Source organism: Cajanus cajan, chromosome 10, assembly GCF_000230855.2.
Source record: "Cajanus cajan strain Asha chromosome 10, NIPB_CcT2T_4, whole genome shotgun sequence".
Taxonomy (NCBI): domain Eukaryota; kingdom Viridiplantae; phylum Streptophyta; class Magnoliopsida; order Fabales; family Fabaceae; genus Cajanus; species Cajanus cajan.
Genome location: NC_138526.1, coordinates 1,865,612 through 1,890,430, shown reverse-complemented (window position 1 = coordinate 1,890,430; position 24,819 = coordinate 1,865,612). Strand labels below are relative to the sequence as shown.

The 24,819-nt window shown below is 39.2% G+C and overlaps 1 protein-coding gene across 1 annotated transcript; it reads left to right on the top strand.

Annotated features, from left to right (window-relative positions):
* LOC109818026 (beta-fructofuranosidase, soluble isoenzyme I) lies at window positions 1-24,523 on the top strand. The gene is made up of 8 exons (XM_020383407.3): window positions 1-617; window positions 1,974-1,982; window positions 20,586-20,807; window positions 21,135-21,769; window positions 22,878-23,039; window positions 23,277-23,503; window positions 23,598-23,685; window positions 24,000-24,523. Exons 1-8 carry the CDS (start codon window positions 227-229, stop codon window positions 24,201-24,203), a joined length of 1,938 nt encoding a protein of 645 aa, XP_020238996.1. The 5' UTR covers window positions 1-226; the 3' UTR covers window positions 24,204-24,523.
* The last annotated feature ends 296 nt before the right edge of the window (window positions 24,524-24,819 follow it).

Below are 24,819 nucleotides of genomic sequence, written 5' to 3'. Positions count from 1 at the left end.
TCATATGTAGTTTCATATCCTCCGAAACTTGTATTTACATTTACTTTCTGTCTTGTTCCCTCTTCCAATCCTATTGGAACCACCATTCTAATCCAACTTCCGCATGCTTCATTATTTCCTCTACCCATATCTCTACATCTACCATTTTACCCACTCCACATAAATAAGCCCTTATGATAATCTTTTCATTTTAATCAAACCCCAAACTCCTCTAGCCACCCACAACATGGAGGCCAATCCTTCTCACACTACAATCCCTCATCTTCACCATGCTCCATACACCCCCTTGCTCAACCACTCATCAAGAGTAAACAATAGCCATAGACATTCAAAGGGTATCCTTATTGTGATACTTTGTTCCATTCTTTTTCTAATGTCATTGGTTGCATTCATCGTGAATCAAGGCCAAAACTACTTGCAAATGTCGGAGAATGGCAACACAGAAAATATTACCTCTTTCTCTAACATCTCTTCCAAGCCTAGAGGGGTGGCTCAAGGGGTTTCAGCCAAGTCCAACCCAACCCTTTTCCAGAATGTTTCATATAATTGGACCAACGCCATGTTTGCTTGGCAAAGAACAGCTTTTCATTTTCAACCACAAAAAAATTGGATGAATGGTAAGTACATATGTTTCTTTTTACTAGATTATATGGACGTTTCACAAGGTTTTATAAATTGTATTGATATTTTCAGTTTCTTTTTTTAACATTTATAGTAATTTATCTCACTGTATAATGCTTTTCAATTAATTAAAGGTTAATGTATATAGAGAAAATTAGTATAATATTGTTCAAACTATTAAGGAAGATTATTATGAAAATAAAAATGTAGAAAGTGTTTGTATAATTTTATAAAATCTTAGTACTTATGTTAAATAAAAAAAATCACATGTGTCAAAATTACACTTATATTTTGTAGTTGCTTTAGGGAATGGTAGGTGAGATTTTGGTCCGTCATTACCTTTTAAAGGCATATTTGGTGTTGAAGATATGATACAATACACTATAAGAGTTAGATATGATAAAAGTGAGATAAAGATTAATTCTATCACATGTTTGATGCATATTATAATAATAAACAAGATGAACATACGTTATGTATTTAATACATAATAAAAGGATTTGATTAAATTATATTCAAATAAAAAGTACTTTATTAAAATTACTTTTAATATTTTAAAAATAAGTTTTAATTTAATTTTTAAAATTTTTATATTAAAAATATAATCTTAACTATATAATACAAAATTTTTATAATATATTTTTCTTAAAATTCTAAAATTATATAGTATTTTTAAATTATAATTATTATTTAAATATTTTTGAAATTTTAAATAATTGTTTTTGTTTTAATATTTTAGTTAATAAAAACTTTTTTTACATGTTAAAATTATTATAATTATATAAGATAAAATGTATAAAAAAAATATAGTATATATCATATAATTAATATATAATATATATTTTTATATATATTATAAATTAATATTTACTATATTATATTTATAATATATATATATATATATTATCTTATTGACACAACAAATCTATTAATTATAACAGAATATTCTATCATATTTATTATAGGTTTAAATATTTTTTAATCTCTTAAATTTAAGATAAATTTATTTTTAATCTCTTAAATTTAGAATTAATTTTTAAAAAAATTATTTTAATTATATTCAAATTTTATTAAAAAACTTATTAAATATTATCTCATAAAATTTATTTACTGATATTCTTGTTAGTAAAAATAATAATTTTAAATTTGAGAGATAAAAATAAATTTATTGAAAGATTAAAATGATGTTAAAATCTTTATTTCATTATATCTGGACCACTAAAATTTCAAATTTTTTCTTGTTTATTTATTTATTTATTTATTTAATGATGGTGAGGCTAATCAACAATGTCTTGTTGACCAACTGTTGTTCCGGTTTCGCACGTGCTGATGTCTCCTTCAATTGGCTTCAGATCCTGACGGTACGTTCTCCTTTTATCTCTAAATTTTATTTTATTTTCATCTTTCTTTTTTCTACTCTAAATTTATTACTACTTATTCTTGCATATAAGAATTTTTTATTTTTTAAGAACCTCTTCTAATTATCAGATTTATTACTTATATCTTCTATAAAATATTTTTATTTGATTAATATTTTTTAGATAAAAAATAATAAATGATTAAAATTAATTAATCTTTTTTATTAAAATTGGAGAAAATAAATTAAATAGATACAAAGATATCTCTATTTCAAATTTTAATTAATTAGATGAGAAGTGATTAAATAAAAATTGTAACGACCCGACAGGTCCTACACGCGCCACGGAACACCGGAAATACTAGGCAGAAAGAACAAGTATATAAATATAGGTTCTAGAATATAATTATATACAAAGTCCTACTCCGACTAGGGTTAGAGTGCAAAAAAAAAAACAGTACCAAACAAGATACAACGCCAACCGCTACACCTAGTAGCCACTACAACAAAACACCAATCAAACATAGCCAGCTCCGCCTACCAGCTGCCTACTCATCACGAACCAAACACCTATTCCTGTTCTGCTCCCGTACATAGTACGATCATAGCAGTCCAACCACAAGGAAACAGAAAAGGGTAAGCTAGTATAGAAAGAAACAACGTATAACAAAATTCAAGTAATTAGAACAACTTCAACCGTCAACACAACAACATTCTACTATCCATTCAATTTGTGCAACCAACCGGCAATTAGATATAAATGCGTCGTCACGCATATCACCTCGGAGATTCTCCTACAACAACTCTGCCGTGAAGGCCTACAACAACTCAGCCATTACGGCCTACAACAACTCAGCCATTATGGCCTACAACAATTCATATCAATATTCAACACAACTCAACTTTTTCAACTCAATATATCATCTTGCAACTCAACACAATTGTACAACTCAACATCAACTTGCAACACAACACAACTTTACAACTCATCAACATACAACACAACTTAACAACATACACTCAACTTATCAACATACAACTCAACCTATCAACATACAACTCAACTTATCGACATACAACTCAACTTATCAACATACAACTCAACTTATAAACATACAACTCAACTTATCAACATAGGACAACATAATTCAATACATAAAAGGAAATGTCTCATCCCCGCGCCCGGCGCCCTCGAAGTTGCGCCCAGCGCAGTACAACCAGAGAGCCCCAGGGGGCTAGCGCGCCCAGCGCAAGCAGGCTCACGCTCAGCGGGACTCAGCCAAAGAGCACAAGGCTCTCCCGCGCTTGGCACGATACTAACTGCGCCCAGCGCAGGCCAGACAGAGACTCCAAGGAGTCTCACGCGCCCAGCGCACCTAACCCAGCGCTCAGCGCGGGAAAGGCAGAGACCACCCCTTGGTCTCGTGCCCAGCGCAATTTGAAATTGCGTCCAGCGCCCACGAGGCAGAGACTCCCAAAGAGTCTCACGCCCAGCGCGACAAGGGCCGCGCTTAGCGCAGCCTCTAGAGCCTAACAGCAAGTTACAACGGTATCGCGCTTAGCGCAGTCCAAGTCGCGCCCAGCGAGGGCCAACCAGAGACCCACATTCTCAAGCGCGCCCAGCGCACTCATCAAGGCGCTCAGGGAGCTCGACTAAATGAGGTCCCCTGGCGGTCACGCGCTCAGCGGGATGAACAGCGCTCAGCGCGAAGCTCATCTGCCACCCTACCCAGTTCGAAAATTTTCCCAAACACCTGTAAAAATCACTTTCAAGTACATGCAATCCAGCCAAAGTATCACATTTCCATCCAAGAGTTCGAAAACGACATTTTTTCATACATGCATCCACAAATCAAATAAAAACCAAGAATTTTCTCAAAACCCCAAAATCCTCAAAACTCAATATTTCCCCCAAATCAGCCAAGAATCTGACAATCTTTGACAACCCAATGAGTTCTCAAACCCATTTCAACCAAAACGCAGCAAGAAAACTAACTTCCCTTACCTCGGGCAAGATTCCGAGCTTCCGAGAACTTGAACGAAGAAGAAGAAATGAAGAAGGAAGAGCTTGAGGAAGAATAGGGTTTCACACGATTCAGCTAGCTCTCCTCAACTTGATTAGCCCCTACACACCCAGAGAATTTGAATCCAAAAGCCAGAAATCGAGAGTGAGGGTTGAGTAAGAAAGTGGGTCAGCAAAATGAGTGTGAAGAAAATGAGAGTTGAGTGAGAAGAGTGTCCAGGGAAAAAGAAAAGGAAGGAAAAGGGGTCTCACAACCTCCCCAACAATAAGTGTTTTCGTCCCCGAAAACTGACTTACTTGGGAAAAAGAAACGGATACTGCTCCCTACACTGCTGCTCCACCTCCCAAGTAGCCTCACCCGTAGCCGCATCCCATAACACCTTCACCAGAGCAATGGACTTGCCCCTTAACTCCTTCAACTTATGGTCAACCACTGCTACTGGTAACTTCTCAAAGGTCAGATTCTCCTTCACCGGCACATCATCCAACTCCACCACATGACTCGGGTCATGAACATATTTCCGCAGCTGGGAGACATGAAACACATCGTGTAGGTTTGAAAGAGACGGTGGCAGAGCCAACCGATAAGCAACCGGACCCACACGTTGTATGATCTGATGGGGACCCACAAACCTCGACGTTAACTTCCTTGCTCTTAGTGCTCTACCCACACCAGTAGTCGGAGTCACCTTCAGAAACACATGTTCCCCTTCGGAAAATTCCAAAGGCTTACGCCTTTTGTCAGCATATGATTTCTGCCTACTCTGAGCAGTCCTCATCTTCTCCTGAATCATTTTCACCTTTTCAGTAGTCTGTAGGATCAACTCTGGACCTACAACCACTGACTCACCCTCTTGGTACCAGCACAGAGGAGTCCTACACCTCCTGCCATACAAGGCTTGAAACGGCGCCATCCCAATACTAGCATGAAAGCTATTATTGTACGTAAATTCCACCAACGGTAGGACCTCCTCCCAACTACCCAAATGGTCCAACACACAAGCCCTCAGCAAATCTTCCAAGGACTGAATCGTCCTCTCTGACTGACCATCCGCCTGAGGATGATAAGTAGAACTCAGCTTCAACTTTGTGCCTAAGGCTTGGTGCAGACTCTGCCAAAATCTGGAAGTGAACCTCGGATCTCTGTCTGAAATAATACTGGAAGGCACCCCATGTAACCGTACTATTTCCCTCACATATAACTGCATCAACTTCTCCAAGGACCACTTGATGTTGACAGGCAAGAAATGTGCACACTTGGTCAACCGGTCGACAATCACCCAGATAGCATCACTATTCCTAGCTGACCTAGGCAACCCCACAATGAAATCCATAGTGATGCTATCCCACTTCCATTCTGGAATTTCAATCTGCTGCATCAATCCACTCGGCTTCTGATGTTCAACCTTCGCCTTCTGATAGGTCAGACAGGCCGCCACATACTCAGTTATCTCCCTCTTCATACCAGACCACCAGAAGGTCTTCTTGAGGTCCTGGTACATCTTAGTCATACCCGGATGTATGCTAAGCCTACTCTTGTGGCCTTCTTCCAACGCAACCCTCTTCAGCTCAGTATCCTGAGGCAGGCAAATTCTGCTCTTGAACCTCAAGATTCCATCTCCTCCTAACTCAAAGCCAACCGCCTTCTCAGTACCTAGCAACCCCAGAAGTTTCACCAACTCGGCATCCTGCAACTGCTTGGGTCCCACCTGCCTCAAGAACTCATTAGTTATGGTAATTGCCCCACAACTAATGTGATCCTGAGTTAACTCCACACAGAGATTTAAATCCCTGAACTTCTCCACCAACTCCAACTCCTTCACCATCATCCCAGACATGTGAATGGTTTTCCTGCTTAGTGCGTTCGCCACAACATTGGCCTTACCAGGATGATACATCAACTGGAAGTCATAGTCCTTCAGGAATTCCATCCACCTCCTCTGCCTCATGTTCAGCTCCTTCTGATCGAACAGATATTTCAAACTCTTGTGATCACTGAAGACACTGAACTGAGCACCATACAGATAATGTCGTCATATCTTCAAGGCAAAAATAACAGCTGCCAACTCCAAGTCATGAGTGGGATAATTCCTCTCATGGTTCTTCAGTTGCCTTGAAGCATAAGCCACTACTTTCCTGTGTTGCATCAGCACACACCCAAGACCCTGGTGAGAGGCATCACAGTACACATCAAAGGGTTCACCAGAATCCGGCAACACTAACACAGGAGAAGTAGTCAACCTCCTCTTCAACTCCTCAAAACATCACTCACAGGCATCTGTCCAAATGAACGGCTGCTCCTTCCTCGTCAACTGGGTCAGAGGCACTACTATCCTGGAGAATCCCTCAATGAACCGCCGATAATAACCTGCCAGACCCACGAAACTCCGTATATCAGTGGCAGTCCTCGGGCGCTCCCATTGCAACACCGACTCCACCTTAGCCGGATCCACAACAATCCCCTCAGCTGAAATCACGTGGCCCAAGAACTTCACTTCATCCAACCAAAACTCACATTTAGAAAGCTTAGCATACAACTGCTTCTCCTTCAAAATCTCCAGCACCGACCTCAAGTGCTCTCCATGTTCTTCCCGGGTTCTTGAATAAATCAAGATGTCGTCAATGAATACCACCACAAATTTATCCAAGAATGGCCGGAAGATCTTGTTCATGTAATCCATGAACACTGCAGGGGCGTTGGTCACACCAAACAGCATCACGACATACTCATAGTGACCATACCTAGTCCTGAAAGCAGTCTTCGGTATGTCACCCTCCTTCACCCTAATCTGGTGATAGCCCGACCTCAAGTCAATCTTTGAAAACACTGATGCTCCCCTCAGTTGATCCATCAAGTCATCTATCCGAGGGAGTGGATATTTGTTCTTGATGGTCAACTTATTCAACTGCCGGTAATCTACACAAAGTCGACTACCTCCGTCCTTCTTCTTCACCAACAACACAGGTGCACCCCACGGCGAAATGCTCGGCCGCACCAACTGCTTCTCCAATAGGTCTTCCAACTGACCCTTCAACTCAACCAACTCAGCAGGAGCCATCCTATAGGGAGCCACCGACACTGGTCCCCCTCCTGGAACCAAGTCAATGCTAAACTCCGTCTCCCTAGTAGGAGGCAACCCAGGTACTCCATCCGGAAACACCTCAGCAAAATCCCGCACCACCTCAATTTCAGAAATAGCCCGTTCGGTCTCAAAACTTAACGCCGCAAGCAAAAGACAGCACTTTGCTCCATCTCTCAACAATGATTCAACTTGGCTAGCTGAAATCAACAACTCATCCTCCTCCTGAGGAAAGATCAACCGCCTATTGGCACAATCTATAAGGATACGATTGGCAGATAACCAATCCATCCCCAAGATTATGTCAATATCAACTAAAGGTAAACAAATCAAGTTTACCTTATACCTCTTCCCATTCACATCGATAGGGCAACCAACACACAACTCAGAAGCAACTACTGAAGTAGACGCAGGCGTCGACACTAGCAGTCTCAGCCCCAGATCACACACAGGTACATCCAGCATAGCAACACAAGCATAAGAGATAAAAGAGTGGGAAGCTCCAGAATCAAACAAAAATACCACATCCTTACCAGCAGCTCTGCCCTTTCCCTTCACCAGGTCCGAAGAAGTTGAAGCCTCAGCACCGGTCAAAGCAAAGACCATACCAGCTGTGGTGGGTCTGCCACCCCTCTGAGCACCTCCTCTCTGAGCATCACTCCTCTCTGGTCTGGTCCTGGCGGGGCAGTTGGAAGATACATGGCCCATCTGTTGGCATCTGAAACACCGATTCTCTGTGTGGGGACAATCCCTGATCATATGGGACCCACCACACCTGTAACATCTCAGGGCAGCACCTCCACCCTGTCCTCCACTAGCAGCAGCACCAGCAGGTTGCCTGATGACAGGACCCCCTTGATGTGGTTGGGGCCTATCATATGGCTTCCTCTGACTCCCTCCTTTCTTGGACCCGGATGGCCCCTCAGCAGCCTTCACCCCGCGGTTACCACCTTCCAACCGCTCAACCACCTTCGCCTTCTCCACCAAGGCTGGAAATTCAGTGATGGCCATAGGCACCACCACTCTCCTCAGATCATATTTCAATCCCTCTGCAAACTTCCGACACTTCCAAGCCTCGGCAATGCCTTGCGAATAAAAATGAGCTAGGTGCTCGAACTTCATCGCATAATCAGAAACGGTCATCCCTCCTTGGTGCAAGCGCATGAACTCAGCTTCCTTGGCATGTCTTACACTCTCAGGGAAATACTTCTCCAAGAACATCCTTCTGAAGCACTCCCAGTCCACAACCACCCCTCTAGTAGTCAGCATATGATGGGTACCCCTCCACCAATGCTCGGCTTCTCCAACAAGCATGTACACCGCGTATGCTAGCCTCCTCTCTTGAGAACATCCCAACACGATGAAGATCTTCTCAAGCTCGCAAATCCAGTGGTCAGCTACCTCTGGATCTGCCTCTCCCTTGAACTGAGGAGGATGGCACTTCCGGAACTCGGCCAGGTCCCGGCTCTCCTGCGACCCAGTGGGCCTTGCCGCACCAGCTGCAGCTCTCTCCGCCTCCATCCTAGCAAAAGAGGAATTTTGCTGTTGCATAGCCATGGCCATCATCTCCATGGCCCTGGCTATTTGTTCGTTGGCTCTAGACATTGTCTACAAAAGCAACAACACCTTTAGCAACAATATCTAAACCAAACAACAATTCAACGACACAACAAAACACCACAACAATCAACACAGCAATCCACACATCAAGGCATCACAACTCAGAGTTAACACAACAAAAGCCTAAGGGAACCACCCCCAAAGAGTGTCCACTAGACTCGAACTGCTCTGATACCACTAAAGTGTAACGACCCGACAGGTCCTACACGCGCCACTGAACACCGGAAACACTAGGCAGAAAGAACAAGTATATAAATATAGGTTCTAGAATATAATTATATACAAAGTCCTACTCTGACTAGGGTTAGAGTGCAAAAAAAAAAACAGTACCAAACAAGATACAACGCCAACCGCTACACCTAGTAGCCACTACAACAAAACACCAATCAAACATAGCCAGCTCCGCCTACCAGCTGCCTACTCATCACGAACCAAACACCTATTCCTGTTCTGCTCCCGTACATAGTACGATCATAGCAGTCCAACCACAAGGAAACAGAAAAGGGTAAGCTAGTATAGAAAGAAACAACGTATAACAAAATTCAAGTAATTAGAACAACTTCAACCGTCAACACAACAACATTCTACTATCCATTCAATTTGTGCAACCAACCGGCAATTAGATATAAATGCGTCGTCACGCATATCACCTCGGAGATTCTCCTACAACAACTCTGCCGTGAAGGCCTACAACAACTCAGCCATTACGGCCTACAACAACTCAGCCATTATGGCCTACAACAATTCATATCAATATTCAACACAACTCAACTTTTTCAACTCAATATATCATCTTGCAACTCAACACAATTGTACAACTCAACATCAACTTGCAACACAACACAACTTTACAACTCATCAACATACAACACAACTTAACAACATACACTCAACTTATCAACATACAACTCAACCTATCAACATACAACTCAACTTATCGACATACAACTCAACTTATCAACATACAACTCAACTTATAAACATACAACTCAACTTATCAACATAGGACAACATAATTCAATACATAAAAGGAAATGTCTCATCCCCGCGCCCGGCGCCCTCGAAGTTGCGCCCAGCGCAGTACAACCAGAGAGCCCCAGGGGGCTAGCGCGCCCAGCGCAAGCAGGCTCACGCTCAGCGGGACTCAGCCAAAGAGCACAAGGCTCTCCCGCGCTTGGCACGATACTAACTGCGCCCAGCGCAGGCCAGACAGAGACTCCAAGGAGTCTCACGCGCCCAGCGCACCTAACCCAGCGCTCAGCGCGGGAAAGGCAGAGACCACCCCTTGGTCTCGTGCCCAGCGCAATTTGAAATTGCGTCCAGCGCCCACGAGGCAGAGACTCCCAAAGAGTCTCACGCCCAGCGCGACAAGGGCCGCGCTTAGCGCAGCCTCTAGAGCCTAACAGCAAGTTACAACGGTATCGCGCTTAGCGCAGTCCAAGTCGCGCCCAGCGAGGGCCAACCAGAGACCCACATTCTCAAGCGCGCCCAGCGCACTCATCAAGGCGCTCAGGGAGCTCGACTAAATGAGGTCCCCTGGCGGTCACGCGCTCAGCGGGATGAACAGCGCTCAGCGCGAAGCTCATCTGCCACCCTACCCAGTTCGAAAATTTTCCCAAACACCTGTAAAAATCACTTTCAAGTACATGCAATCCAGCCAAAGTATCACATTTCCATCCAAGAGTTCGAAAACGACATTTTTTCATACATGCATCCACAAATCAAATAAAAACCAAGAATTTTCTCAAAACCCCAAAATCCTCAAAACTCAATATTTCCCCCAAATCAGCCAAGAATCTGACAATCTTTGACAACCCAATGAGTTCTCAAACCCATTTCAACCAAAACGCAGCAAGAAAACTAACTTCCCTTACCTCGGGCAAGATTCCGAGCTTCCGAGAACTTGAACGAAGAAGAAGAAATGAAGAAGGAAGAGCTTGAGGAAGAATAGGGTTTCACACGATTCAGCTAGCTCTCCTCAACTTGATTAGCCCCTACACACCCAGAGAATTTGAATCCAAAAGCCAGAAATCGAGAGTGAGGGTTGAGTAAGAAAGTGGGTCAGCAAAATGAGTGTGAAGAAAATGAGAGTTGAGTGAGAAGAGTGTCCAGGGAAAAAGAAAAGGAAGGAAAAGGGGTCTCACAACCTCCCCAACAATAAGTGTTTTCGTCCCCGAAAACTGACTTACTTGGGAAAAAGAAACGGATACTGCTCCCTACACTGCTGCTCCACCTCCCAAGTAGCCTCACCCGTAGCCGCATCCCATAACACCTTCACCAGAGCAATGGACTTGCCCCTTAACTCCTTCAACTTATGGTCAACCACTGCTACTGGTAACTTCTCAAAGGTCAGATTCTCCTTCACCGGCACATCATCCAACTCCACCACATGACTCGGGTCATGAACATATTTCCGCAGCTGGGAGACATGAAACACATCGTGTAGGTTTGAAAGAGACGGTGGCAGAGCCAACCGATAAGCAACCGGACCCACACGTTGTATGATCTGATGGGGACCCACAAACCTCGACGTTAACTTCCTTGCTCTTAGTGCTCTACCCACACCAGTAGTCGGAGTCACCTTCAGAAACACATGTTCCCCTTCGGAAAATTCCAAAGGCTTACGCCTTTTGTCAGCATATGATTTCTGCCTACTCTGAGCAGTCCTCATCTTCTCCTGAATCATTTTCACCTTTTCAGTAGTCTGTAGGATCAACTCTGGACCTACAACCACTGACTCACCCTCTTGGTACCAGCACAGAGGAGTCCTACACCTCCTGCCATACAAGGCTTGAAACGGCGCCATCCCAATACTAGCATGAAAGCTATTATTGTACGTAAATTCCACCAACGGTAGGACCTCCTCCCAACTACCCAAATGGTCCAACACACAAGCCCTCAGCAAATCTTCCAAGGACTGAATCGTCCTCTCTGACTGACCATCCGCCTGAGGATGATAAGTAGAACTCAGCTTCAACTTTGTGCCTAAGGCTTGGTGCAGACTCTGCCAAAATCTGGAAGTGAACCTCGGATCTCTGTCTGAAATAATACTGGAAGGCACCCCATGTAACCGTACTATTTCCCTCACATATAACTGCATCAACTTCTCCAAGGACCACTTGATGTTGACAGGCAAGAAATGTGCACACTTGGTCAACCGGTCGACAATCACCCAGATAGCATCACTATTCCTAGCTGACCTAGGCAACCCCACAATGAAATCCATAGTGATGCTATCCCACTTCCATTCTGGAATTTCAATCTGCTGCATCAATCCACTCGGCTTCTGATGTTCAACCTTCGCCTTCTGATAGGTCAGACAGGCCGCCACATACTCAGTTATCTCCCTCTTCATACCAGACCACCAGAAGGTCTTCTTGAGGTCCTGGTACATCTTAGTCATACCCGGATGTATGCTAAGCCTACTCTTGTGGCCTTCTTCCAACGCAACCCTCTTCAGCTCAGTATCCTGAGGCAGGCAAATTCTGCTCTTGAACCTCAAGATTCCATCTCCTCCTAACTCAAAGCCAACCGCCTTCTCAGTACCTAGCAACCCCAGAAGTTTCACCAACTCGGCATCCTGCAACTGCTTGGGTCCCACCTGCCTCAAGAACTCATTAGTTATGGTAATTGCCCCACAACTAATGTGATCCTGAGTTAACTCCACACAGAGATTTAAATCCCTGAACTTCTCCACCAACTCCAACTCCTTCACCATCATCCCAGACATGTGAATGGTTTTCCTGCTTAGTGCGTTCGCCACAACATTGGCCTTACCAGGATGATACATCAACTGGAAGTCATAGTCCTTCAGGAATTCCATCCACCTCCTCTGCCTCATGTTCAGCTCCTTCTGATCGAACAGATATTTCAAACTCTTGTGATCACTGAAGACACTGAACTGAGCACCATACAGATAATGTCGTCATATCTTCAAGGCAAAAATAACAGCTGCCAACTCCAAGTCATGAGTGGGATAATTCCTCTCATGGTTCTTCAGTTGCCTTGAAGCATAAGCCACTACTTTCCTGTGTTGCATCAGCACACACCCAAGACCCTGGTGAGAGGCATCACAGTACACATCAAAGGGTTCACCAGAATCCGGCAACACTAACACAGGAGAAGTAGTCAACCTCCTCTTCAACTCCTCAAAACATCACTCACAGGCATCTGTCCAAATGAACGGCTGCTCCTTCCTCGTCAACTGGGTCAGAGGCACTACTATCCTGGAGAATCCCTCAATGAACCGCCGATAATAACCTGCCAGACCCACGAAACTCCGTATATCAGTGGCAGTCCTCGGGCGCTCCCATTGCAACACCGACTCCACCTTAGCCGGATCCACAACAATCCCCTCAGCTGAAATCACGTGGCCCAAGAACTTCACTTCATCCAACCAAAACTCACATTTAGAAAGCTTAGCATACAACTGCTTCTCCTTCAAAATCTCCAGCACCGACCTCAAGTGCTCTCCATGTTCTTCCCGGGTTCTTGAATAAATCAAGATGTCGTCAATGAATACCACCACAAATTTATCCAAGAATGGCCGGAAGATCTTGTTCATGTAATCCATGAACACTGCAGGGGCGTTGGTCACACCAAACAGCATCACGACATACTCATAGTGACCATACCTAGTCCTGAAAGCAGTCTTCGGTATGTCACCCTCCTTCACCCTAATCTGGTGATAGCCCGACCTCAAGTCAATCTTTGAAAACACTGATGCTCCCCTCAGTTGATCCATCAAGTCATCTATCCGAGGGAGTGGATATTTGTTCTTGATGGTCAACTTATTCAACTGCCGGTAATCTACACAAAGTCGACTACCTCCGTCCTTCTTCTTCACCAACAACACAGGTGCACCCCACGGCGAAATGCTCGGCCGCACCAACTGCTTCTCCAATAGGTCTTCCAACTGACCCTTCAACTCAACCAACTCAGCAGGAGCCATCCTATAGGGAGCCACCGACACTGGTCCCCCTCCTGGAACCAAGTCAATGCTAAACTCTGTCTCCCTAGTAGGAGGCAACCCAGGTACTCCATCCGGAAACACCTCAGCAAAATCCCGCACCACCTCAATTTCAGAAATAGCCCGTTCGGTCTCAAAACTTAACGCCGCAAGCAAAAGACAGCACTTTGCTCCATCTCTCAACAATGATTCAACTTGGCTAGCTGAAATCAACAACTCATCCTCCTCCTGAGGAAAGATCAACCGCCTATTGGCACAATCTATAAGGATACGATTGGCAGATAACCAATCCATCCCCAAGATTATGTCAATATCAACTAAAGGTAAACAAATCAAGTTTACCTTATACCTCTTCCCATTCACATCGATAGGGCAACCAACACACAACTCAGAAGCAACTACTGAAGTAGACGCAGGCGTCGACACTAGCAGTCTCAGCCCCAGATCACACACAGGTACATCCAGCATAGCAACACAAGCATAAGAGATAAAAGAGTGGGAAGCTCCAGAATCAAACAAAAATACCACATCCTTACCAGCAGCTCTGCCCTTTCCCTTCACCAGGTCCGAAGAAGTTGAAGCCTCAGCACCGGTCAAAGCAAAGACCATACCAGCTGTGGTGGGTCTGCCACCCCTCTGAGCACCTCCTCTCTGAGCATCACTCCTCTCTGGTCTGGTCCTGGCGGGGCAGTTGGAAGATACATGGCCCATCTGTTGGCATCTGAAACACCGATTCTCTGTGTGGGGACAATCCCTGATCATATGGGACCCACCACACCTGTAACATCTCAGGGCAGCACCTCCACCCTGTCCTCCACTAGCAGCAGCACCAGCAGGTTGCCTGATGACAGGACCCCCTTGATGTGGTTGGGGCCTATCATATGGCTTCCTCTGACTCCCTCCTTTCTTGGACCCGGATGGCCCCTCAGCAGCCTTCACCCCGCGGTTACCACCTTCCAACCGCTCAACCACCTTCGCCTTCTCCACCAAGGCTGGAAATTCAGTGATGGCCATAGGCACCACCACTCTCCTCAGATCATATTTCAATCCCTCTGCAAACTTCCGACACTTCCAAGCCTCGGCAATGCCTTGCGAATAAAAATGAGCTAGGTGCTCGAACTTCATCGCATAATCAGAAACGGTCATCCCTCCTTGGTGCAAGCGCATGAACTCAGCTTCCTTGGCATGTCTTACACTCTCAGGGAAATACTTCTCCAAGAACATCCTTCTGAAGCACTCCCAGTCCACAACCACCCCTCTAGTAGTCAGCATATGATGGGTACCCCTCCACCAATGCTCGGCTTCTCCAACAAGCATGTACACCGCGTATGCTAGCCTCCTCTCTTGAGAACATCCCAACACGATGAAGATCTTCTCAAGCTCGCAAATCCAGTGGTCAGCTACCTCTGGATCTGCCTCTCCCTTGAACTGAGGAGGATGGCACTTCCGGAACTCGGCCAGGTCCCGGCTCTCCTGCGACCCAGTGGGCCTTGCCGCACCAGCTGCAGCTCTCTCCGCCTCCATCCTAGCAAAAGAGGAATTTTGCTGTTGCATAGCCATGGCCATCATCTCCATGGCCCTGGCTATTTGTTCGTTGGCTCTAGACATTGTCTACAAAAGCAACAACACCTTTAGCAACAATATCTAAACCAAACAACAATTCAACGACACAACAAAACACCACAACAATCAACACAGCAATCCACACATCAAGGCATCACAACTCAGAGTTAACACAACAAAAGCCTAAGGGAACCACCCCCAAAGAGTGTCCACTAGACTCGAACTGCTCTGATACCACTAAAGTGTAACGACCCGACAGGTCCTACACGCGCCACTGAACACCGGAAACACTAGGCAGAAAGAACAAGTATATAAATATAGGTTCTAGAATATAATTATATACAAAGTCCTACTCTGACTAGGGTTAGAGTGCAAAAAAAAAAACAGTACCAAACAAGATACAACGCCAACCGCTACACCTAGTAGCCACTACAACAAAACACCAATCAAACATAGCCAGCTCCGCCTACCAGCTGCCTACTCATCACGAACCAAACACCTATTCCTGTTCTGCTCCCGTACATAGTACGATCGTAGCAGTCCAACCACAAGGAAACAGAAAAGGGTAAGCTAGTATAGAAAGAAACAACGTATAAAAAAATTCAAGTAATTAGAACAACTTCAACCGTCAACACAACAACATTCTACTATCCATTCAATTTGTGCAACCAACCGGCAATTAGATATAAATGCGTCGTCACGCATATCACCTCGGAGATTCTCCTACAACAACTCTGCTGTGAAGGCCTACAACAACTCAGCCGTTAAGGCCTACAACAACTCAGCCCTTGAGGCCTACAACAACTCAGCCATTACGGCCTACAACAACTCAGCCATTATGGCCTACAGCAATTCATATCAATATTCAACACAACTCAACTTTTTCAACTCAATATATCATCTTGCAACTCAACACAACTGTACAACTCAACATCAACTTGCAACACAACACAACTTTACAACTCATCAACATACAACACAACTTAACAACATACACTCAACTTATCAACATACAACTCAACCTATCAACATACAACTCAACTTATCGACATACAACTCAACTTATCAACATACAACTCAACTTATCAACATACAACTCAACTTATCAACATACAACTCAACTTATCGACATACAACTCAACTTATCAACATAGGACAACATAATTCAATACATAAAAGGAAATGTCTCATCCCCGCGCCCGGCGCCCTCGAAGTTGAGCCCAGCGCAGTACAACCAGAGAGCCTCAGGGGGCTAGCGCGCCCAGCGCAAGCAAGCTCGCGCTCAGCGGGACTCAGCCAGATAGCACAAGGCTCTCTCGCGCTTGGCGCGATACTAACTGCGCCCAGCGCAGGCCAGATAGAGACTCCAAGGAGTCTCACGCGCCCAGCGCATCTAACCCAGCGCTCAGCACGGGAAAGGCAGAGACCACCCCTTGGTCTCGCGCCCAGCGCAATTTGGAATTGCGCCCAGCGCCCACGAGGCAGAGACTCCCAAAGAGTCTCACGCCCAGCGCGACAAGGGTCGCGCTTAGTGCAGCCTCTAGAGCCTAACAGCAAGTTACAACGGTATCGCGCTTAGCGCAGTCCAAGTCACGCCCAGCGAGGGCCAACCAGAGACCCACATTCTCAAGCACGCCCAGCGCACTCATCAAGGCGCTCAGCGAGCTCGACTAAATGAGGTCCCCTGGCGGTCACGCGCTCAGCGGGATGAACAGCGCTCAGCGCGAAACTCATCTGCCACCCTACCCAGTTCGAAAATTTTCCCAAACACCTGTAAAAATCACTTTCAAGTACATGCAATCCAGCCAAAGTATCACATTTCCATCCAAGAGTTCGAAAACGACATTTTTTCATACATGCATCCACAAATCAAATAAAAACCAAGAATTTTCTCAAAACCCCAAAATCCTCAAAACTCAATATTTCCCCCAAATCAGCCAAGAATCCGACAATCTTTGACAACCCAATGAGTTCTCAAACCCATTTCAACCAAAACGCAGCAAGAAAACTAACTTCTCTTACCTCGGGCAAGATTCCGAGCTTCTGGGAACTTGAACGAAGAAGAAGAAATGAAGAAGGAAGAGCTTGAGGAAGAATAGGGTTTCACACGATTCAGCTAGCTCTCCTCAACTTGATTAGCCCCTACACACCCAGAGAATTTGAATCCAAAAGCCAGAAATCGAGAGTGAGGGTTGAGTAAGAAAGTGGGTTAGCAAAATGAGTGTGAAGAAAATGAGAGTTGAGTGAGAAGAGTGTCCAGGAAAAAAGAAAAGGAAGGAAAAGGGGTCTCACAAAAATAAAGAAAGTTAATTATAAAAAGTAGTTTAAAATAATATTAGGAACTCAAATAATATTTTTTATCCAAAAAAATCATATTTGATGATTGGATTTGACCTTCTTTTTATAAAACAAGTAATAAAAAAATCAATTAATTAATAATTTCTAACATTAATTTTATTTTCATTATTTATTTATTTGTTTTATTATTATCATATTCCTATATATGTGAGTATGTAATATCTACTTATTTTACAAGCAGGTGACATTATGTTTTTAAGACATTGTTATTATTATTTTAATAGAAGTATTATATACATAGTATCAAATTTGAACCTTTTTAGTAATAAAAACAAAACAAAAAAAATTGAATTTGTCATTATCCGAGTTAACAGATTACCCAAAAAGGAAAAAAAAATCCTCCTACCAAAAATATATTCAAATTACCTTCTAAGTCATAGTGACATTTTCTCAAAAGACAAAACCATTAATATTATTGAAAATGATATATATGACCTATTCATTAAAATGGATATGTACACTAAAAACAACCATTAAGATTGGTCTATTAGAATTGGAGTAATATACACAATCATGATTGTCGCAATCAAATTATTTTTACATATATTTAAAATTATTTTTAATTTAATTTCTTAAATAATAATTTTATTATATTAAATATAATTAATTTATTAGTAATTTTTTTATAAATTAAAAATATGTATATGTGTATATTTCATTATTATAGTTCATTTGAAAAAATTTATTACTTATTTAAAATATGATAAGAAAAATTAGTATATGCTTTTTTAAGAATTAAAACAAAAAATACATTCAAATAAATATATAGATTAAATTTTATCAGAATAGTATGGACCACAAAATAAATATTTTAATAAAAATGACAGCGACAATATTACACGTTTAATTAAAAATTAATTCTTTTTAATTTTTGATTATTTTGTATATATATCAGAGTTTTTTTGTCCACAAATATAAAATTGTTTTTAAAAAATTATTTGAAAGAAGTAATTAAGAAAAATTGTATTAATTTTGAAATATATTTAAGTTTTAATGAGTATTAATTTCATATTAGTGATCTTTATTTTTTTTCTAAATCGACGGTATTACAAAATTTAAAAATTGTTAAACTATAATATAAAATTATTTCTTTTTTAATTCTGTCTTATAAAATATATTATTAATAATAGTTATAATTTCTGTTATAATTAAAGTAATTTTTTAAAATTAAGTTTTTTATTTTTAAATTTGTATCAACTATATATATATATATATATATATATATATATATATATATATATTATGAGATAATGATTGAATAAATAATTATATAGTGATATTGTGAAATAACTTAATTTATCAAAATTTATATAAATAATTTTACAGTTTAAAAGGTTACAAGAATAAAATGTAAATAAATAAATTATATCAAAGTAAAATTCAAACCTAAAATTTGTCTAAGACTTCATTATTTCTTGACATGAGACTAGTAACATTTACAAAGTTTTAAGTTTAAACAATGTCGTCGTCATTGTTATTCTAACTAATAAAAAAATTGTATGATAAGATTCAAAATATGTTTATTTCATAAGAAAAGTTTGTCTTATATAAAAGAATATTTGGTTTAAAAGATATGAGGGAAAAGTAGAAATTAAGAATTTTGTCTTCTTGAGAATAAAGAAGGAATTGAAAAATAACTTTTTTCTTATTTAGTTTATAAAAAGATAAAAAAAATAATTAAAAAAGCAATTTAAGTTTGTACCCTTATAATGTTGGATTTTAAAACATAAATAAACATAATTCTAGTAATATAAGAATGAAACATCAAATAAACCTGTTTGATCAAATGAATTAACTCCAAAAAAAATTTAAATTTTACAATAACATAATTGAAATCAAAATATCATATAACAATTAATGTGTCTTATCTTATCAACTACGGATATTAGTCAATAAATAAATAGGATATCAAAATGAAAGAAATTTTAAGTGACAAAATTCACGAAATATTGAAATTTAAGTAAAAAAAAAAAAAAAAAGAGTGTATCATTCTTTTAGTTTTCTCATAAACCAAACAAAGTAACCACTAGACATTATTTTTTAGGTTAAAGGAGACAATTGGGCCCAGATCCCATAAATTAAATTTCTATTCGTAACCCACCTAAGCAATGTGCCATTGACTGACAAGTTGTTTTCGGCCCAACGTCTATTCAAAATTATGGGTACAATAGTCTTCAAGAATATTACTTGGTTACAAGAAAAAAAAAATCATTCATATATTAACTGTTTGTGGCATTGTTTTATAGTTCAAAATATTATTTTCATACTAAATATTTCTACACTTGATCTTAACCAAAAGGCCTAGATTATATTTCGTAATAAATTAAATATATAAATAAATATTATATTTAAATATATAAATTATATTTCAAATTTATATAAATAGATATTTTAAACATATAAATTATATTTTATACTTAAAATAAATAATTTATATTGCGTCACAAGATTATTTTTAATTATTGATAATTTATTTTAAAATATTAAAATTTAATTCATAAATAATATATGATAATGATAAATTAAATAAAAAGTTAAAATAATTTCTATATCGAAGAATAGTCTCAAATAATGTTCTCACACAAAATAATTGTTAATGTTTAATATATAAATATTAATTTAATTCATAAATAAATATAATAAATAAATAAATAAAATGAATTAAATAAAAATTTAAAAAGCTCCTACAAACATTATTGTCGAAAAATAATTCTTAAAAATGTTTTCGTGTAAGATAGTCATTTGTTCTTAATAATATATAGGAGTTGATTTAAACTTCAATTTTAATCTAATAATATCACAAACATCATATTAATTATTTCATTGTTATTTTATAATTATGAAAATATGATATTTTAATTTAACTAAATGTATTTCTCTTTATTATGTCTCTTAATTTTTTTAAATGTTTTAAATATATTTTCAGTCCTTCAAAAAAATTGAAGAAAATTTTAAAAGTTGACATGAAACCGGGATTGTATCCCATGCATGCAGGTCCATTGTTTCACATGGGGTGGTACCATCTATTTTATCAATACAATCCTGATTCAGCCGTGTGGGGCAACATTTCATGGGGTCATGCTGTATCAAGGGACATGATTCACTGGCTCTACCTTCCCATTGCCATGGAACCCGACACGTGGTACGACATCAACGGTGTATGGACAGGCTCCGCCACACTTCTGCCAGATGGCAAAATCATCATGCTTTATACAGGTTATTCCAACTCAACACTTACATATCAAGCTTATTTATCATTACTAATAATGAAAGACACATTTCGTACCTTTATATATTTATTTTTAAAAATGTTTTTTATTTTTTTTTGTTAATCTAAAAGTAATAATGTTTAATACAAAAGTAAAAAAAATAATAATAATTACTAAAACTTATTCCCTTTATATATTATATCATTAGTTTTTGTTTTTTTATTTAATTAATTAGTATAATTTTGTTTTTTTTTCTTTGATTCATTTTTTCAATAGTCAATTCATGAAACATCAATTTCGTTTTCCTCTTATCATATTCTAATCTTCAATATAGGTGACACCAATGACTACGTGCAAGTGCAAAATCTAGCATACCCCACCAATCTATCCGATCCCCTTCTCCTTGATTGGGTCAAGTATACGGGTAACCCGATCCTACTACCCCCGCCCGGCATTGGCCCGAAGAATTTCCGCGACCCGACCACAGCTTGGATCGGGCCAGACCGAAAATGGAGGGTTGCAATTGGGTCAAAGAAAGGGAAAATGGGCCTCTCATTGGTTTACAAAACCACGGATTTTATTGAGTTTGAGCCCAATGATCACTACTTGCATGCGGTCCCGGGTACGGGTATGTGGGAGTGTGTGGACTTTTACCCGGTATCGATAAACGGGTCGAAGGGTTTGGATACATCTTTTAATGGGGGAAATGTTAAGCATGTGTTGAAGGCTAGTATGGATGACACAAGGGTGGATAATTATGCAATTGGAAAGTATTTAGTTGAGAATGATACATGGGTACCCGATAACCCGAATGAGGATGTGGGTATTGGGTTGCGTTTGGACTATGGGAGATACTATGCTTCAAAGAGTTTCTATGATGAAGTGAAAGAGAGAAGGATTTTGTGGGGTTGGATCAATGAAACGGATACAGAAAGTGCTGACTTGAGAAAGGGTTGGGCTTCTCTTATGGTATGGATCTTTATTAGGCTTAATTCAAATTTTTGTTCTTTAATTTGGATCATGTGATTTTGGTTTCCTAACATAGTGTCGCACGAGCTAATCAAGTTTCAATTTTTTTATATTAAAAGAATAAACAAGGAAAAATATTAGTAATACTTTCTTGCTAAAAACCACAACTTTTACTATCCCATACCACTAAATCAGGATACATATATTAAATGAGATATGTGAGTTACAAACTTTGTAATTTTTATTAAATTTCAATTAATAATAAAGAAAGTGTTAGAAAAAGTGTTATAAATTGTATATATAAATTTTTCTAAATAATCATGTATCAATAATATTAAAGTTTTTTTATATCGTAATTGAATCATAAATTTTTATGTGTAGTAAATTTGAAAAATTTTATAATAATTATTTTTTTTAGTATATGCCTATTTTTTTTTTGAAAAAATAATTAAATAAATAAATTTGGTTTGTCATATATGTTTGGTATTTTTACGAAAAATAGATTATTTTGATATGAAGTATATGTGTGATCGATTATTCTTATTTTTGAGTAAAACACCAATTAAATCCCTCTAAAAATGTATATTGTTAGCATTTTAGTCATTGAAAGTAAAAAAAAAAAAAAAATTATAAATAAGTTCTTGAAAATTCTAATTGTTTCATTTAAGTTTCTAAAAATAACCATTTATTCTTACAATTTCAAGAATTCTTTTTGTATTTTTATATTTTAAGGAGTAAATGTGAGTGATATACACTTCCAAAGAATCAAATGGTATTTTACCCTTTTACTAAAAATTTCCCAAATTAATTTACTTAAAATATTTTAAACTTTCTTCCTCTCAAAACTAACCCATTAAAAAATAAGTGCAAGTTAACCTTTTTTATTATATATCACAAACTATATTTTAGGTGATACAAACTAGAATGAAAAATGTAAAAGAAAATGATCGATACAAAACACTAATTATTTGTTGAGTCTGAAATTCACATGGAAAAATGTTTGGCAGAAAGAAGGTTTGCTATTAATTTCTACACGTGTGAGAGACTATTAATCGATGATTTTATGTGAATTTAATTAACTCTAGCCGACATGTTTTTGTTCTATTAGACAATTCCGAGAACAGTGCTGTTTGACAACAAGACTGGGAGTAATTTGCTTCTGTGGCCAGTTGAGGAAGTAGAAACCTTAAGACTAAGCAGTGATGAATTTGAAGGAGTGGTGGTTAAGCCTGGCTCTGTTGTGCCACTCAACATAACTCTAGCAACACAGGTTAATTTGTCTTTAGAATTATAACATGTTTAGATATAAATTAGAAGCAAATATGAGAATTTCTCTACTTTAAAATAGTTATTTATTTTTAGGAAAGATTTTCTCAAAAACACTTTTAAACTTGTATCCAATTAGAATCTAAATTATGACATACTTTTGTTGCATTATTGTTGCTCAAAACTATGGTACTAAAAGAATAATTCAAAAACTCTTTTCATTTTTCAAAATTATTCACAGCTGGACATATTTGCTGAATTTGAGATTGAATCATTGGCATCCAAAGGGATCGAGAAGAACAACATAGGTTGTGGAAGGAGTGGTGCCACAGATAGAAGTGGTTTTGGACCATTTGGTCTTCTAGCTATTGCAGATGACACACTTTCTGAACAAACCCCAATTTATTTTCGCCTTTCTAATACCACCTTTGCTACTTCAACCACTTTCTTCTGTGTTGATGAAACGAGGTAGGAATTTTCATGTGGCAATTCTAATTTTATTTTCTTCCTTTTTTGAAGAAGAAATGTGGTCATGGTCGATGAGTTATTGGACATGATGCAGATCATCCAAGGCTCCTGATGTTGCAAAGCCAATTTATGGGAGCAAAGTTCCAGTCCTTAGTGATGAAAAACTATCAATGAGAGTTTTGGTAAATGTGGATAAAATATTTCATACTTCTCTACTTCTTACTCACTTAAGTATATATAGATAGGGTCATTACTTATTTTAATTAGCTTTTATTTTTATTTTCTCACTAAATTCAGTTTCTACATTAGGAGATGCATACTAATTTAGTCAATTAGTATTGACTTTTGACTCGGTAAAATTTTACATTGTGAACCAATTATAATTCAATGTTTGAAATGACTTTTTACATCTTTGATGCATTACCCATTTTCTCATTAGTATATAGTTTTTTTTTTTTTTTTGTGTGTGTGACTATTAACTTTCCAATTTGACTAGGTTGACCATTCAATTATTGAGAGCTTTGCTCAGGAAGGGAGAACTGTGATCTCAAGTAGGGTTTACCCAACGGAAGCAATATATGGAGCTGCAAGATTATTTCTATTCAACAATGCAACTGGCATAAACATTAAGGCCACCCTCAAGATTTGGCAATTGAACTCTGCTTTTATTCGCCCTTTTCCCTTCGATCAAAGTCAATGAAGAGTGTTTAAACTATGCAATGGCCAAGTCCTGTTCCATAAATTTGGGCTACTAATTCCTTGAAACAAGCATGATTTGGTGTGTCAATGAAATGAGGGGACTTGTGCAGCTACTTTTCTTTTCTAGTGGCTGATTTGGTCAGGCCACATGCTAGGGGTTGTTGTTTTCAACCTATGACTTCTATAGGTTAGAAGGTAGACCTTAGGCTTACACCAAATCTCACTCCCCATCGATTGAAGGTCGCATAAAAATGTTTATTACTGAGGTCACATGGTATATTAAAAGTGCAAGTAAATTATCAAAATTGGATTTTCTTTTCAGGGATGTGATTTTTAATATTCTGATAATTAAAGATTAATTTATATTCATAAAATATGATTTTATTAATTAAATATTATTTTAATATAGATAGAAATTGATTCATTTGAACTATTTTTTTAGAAATAGACTTGAACTTTCCCACTAGGTTTATGTGTAAAGTTGATGTAAGTTTTGTATGAGTAAATTCCATTATAGGAACAAGTTATTGGTATAAATAAGGAATTTCAACAAACCAAAAATTATCATCATAACTTGGTGGCCTATTAGCATATTCATTTGTGTTTGGTTGATTAAT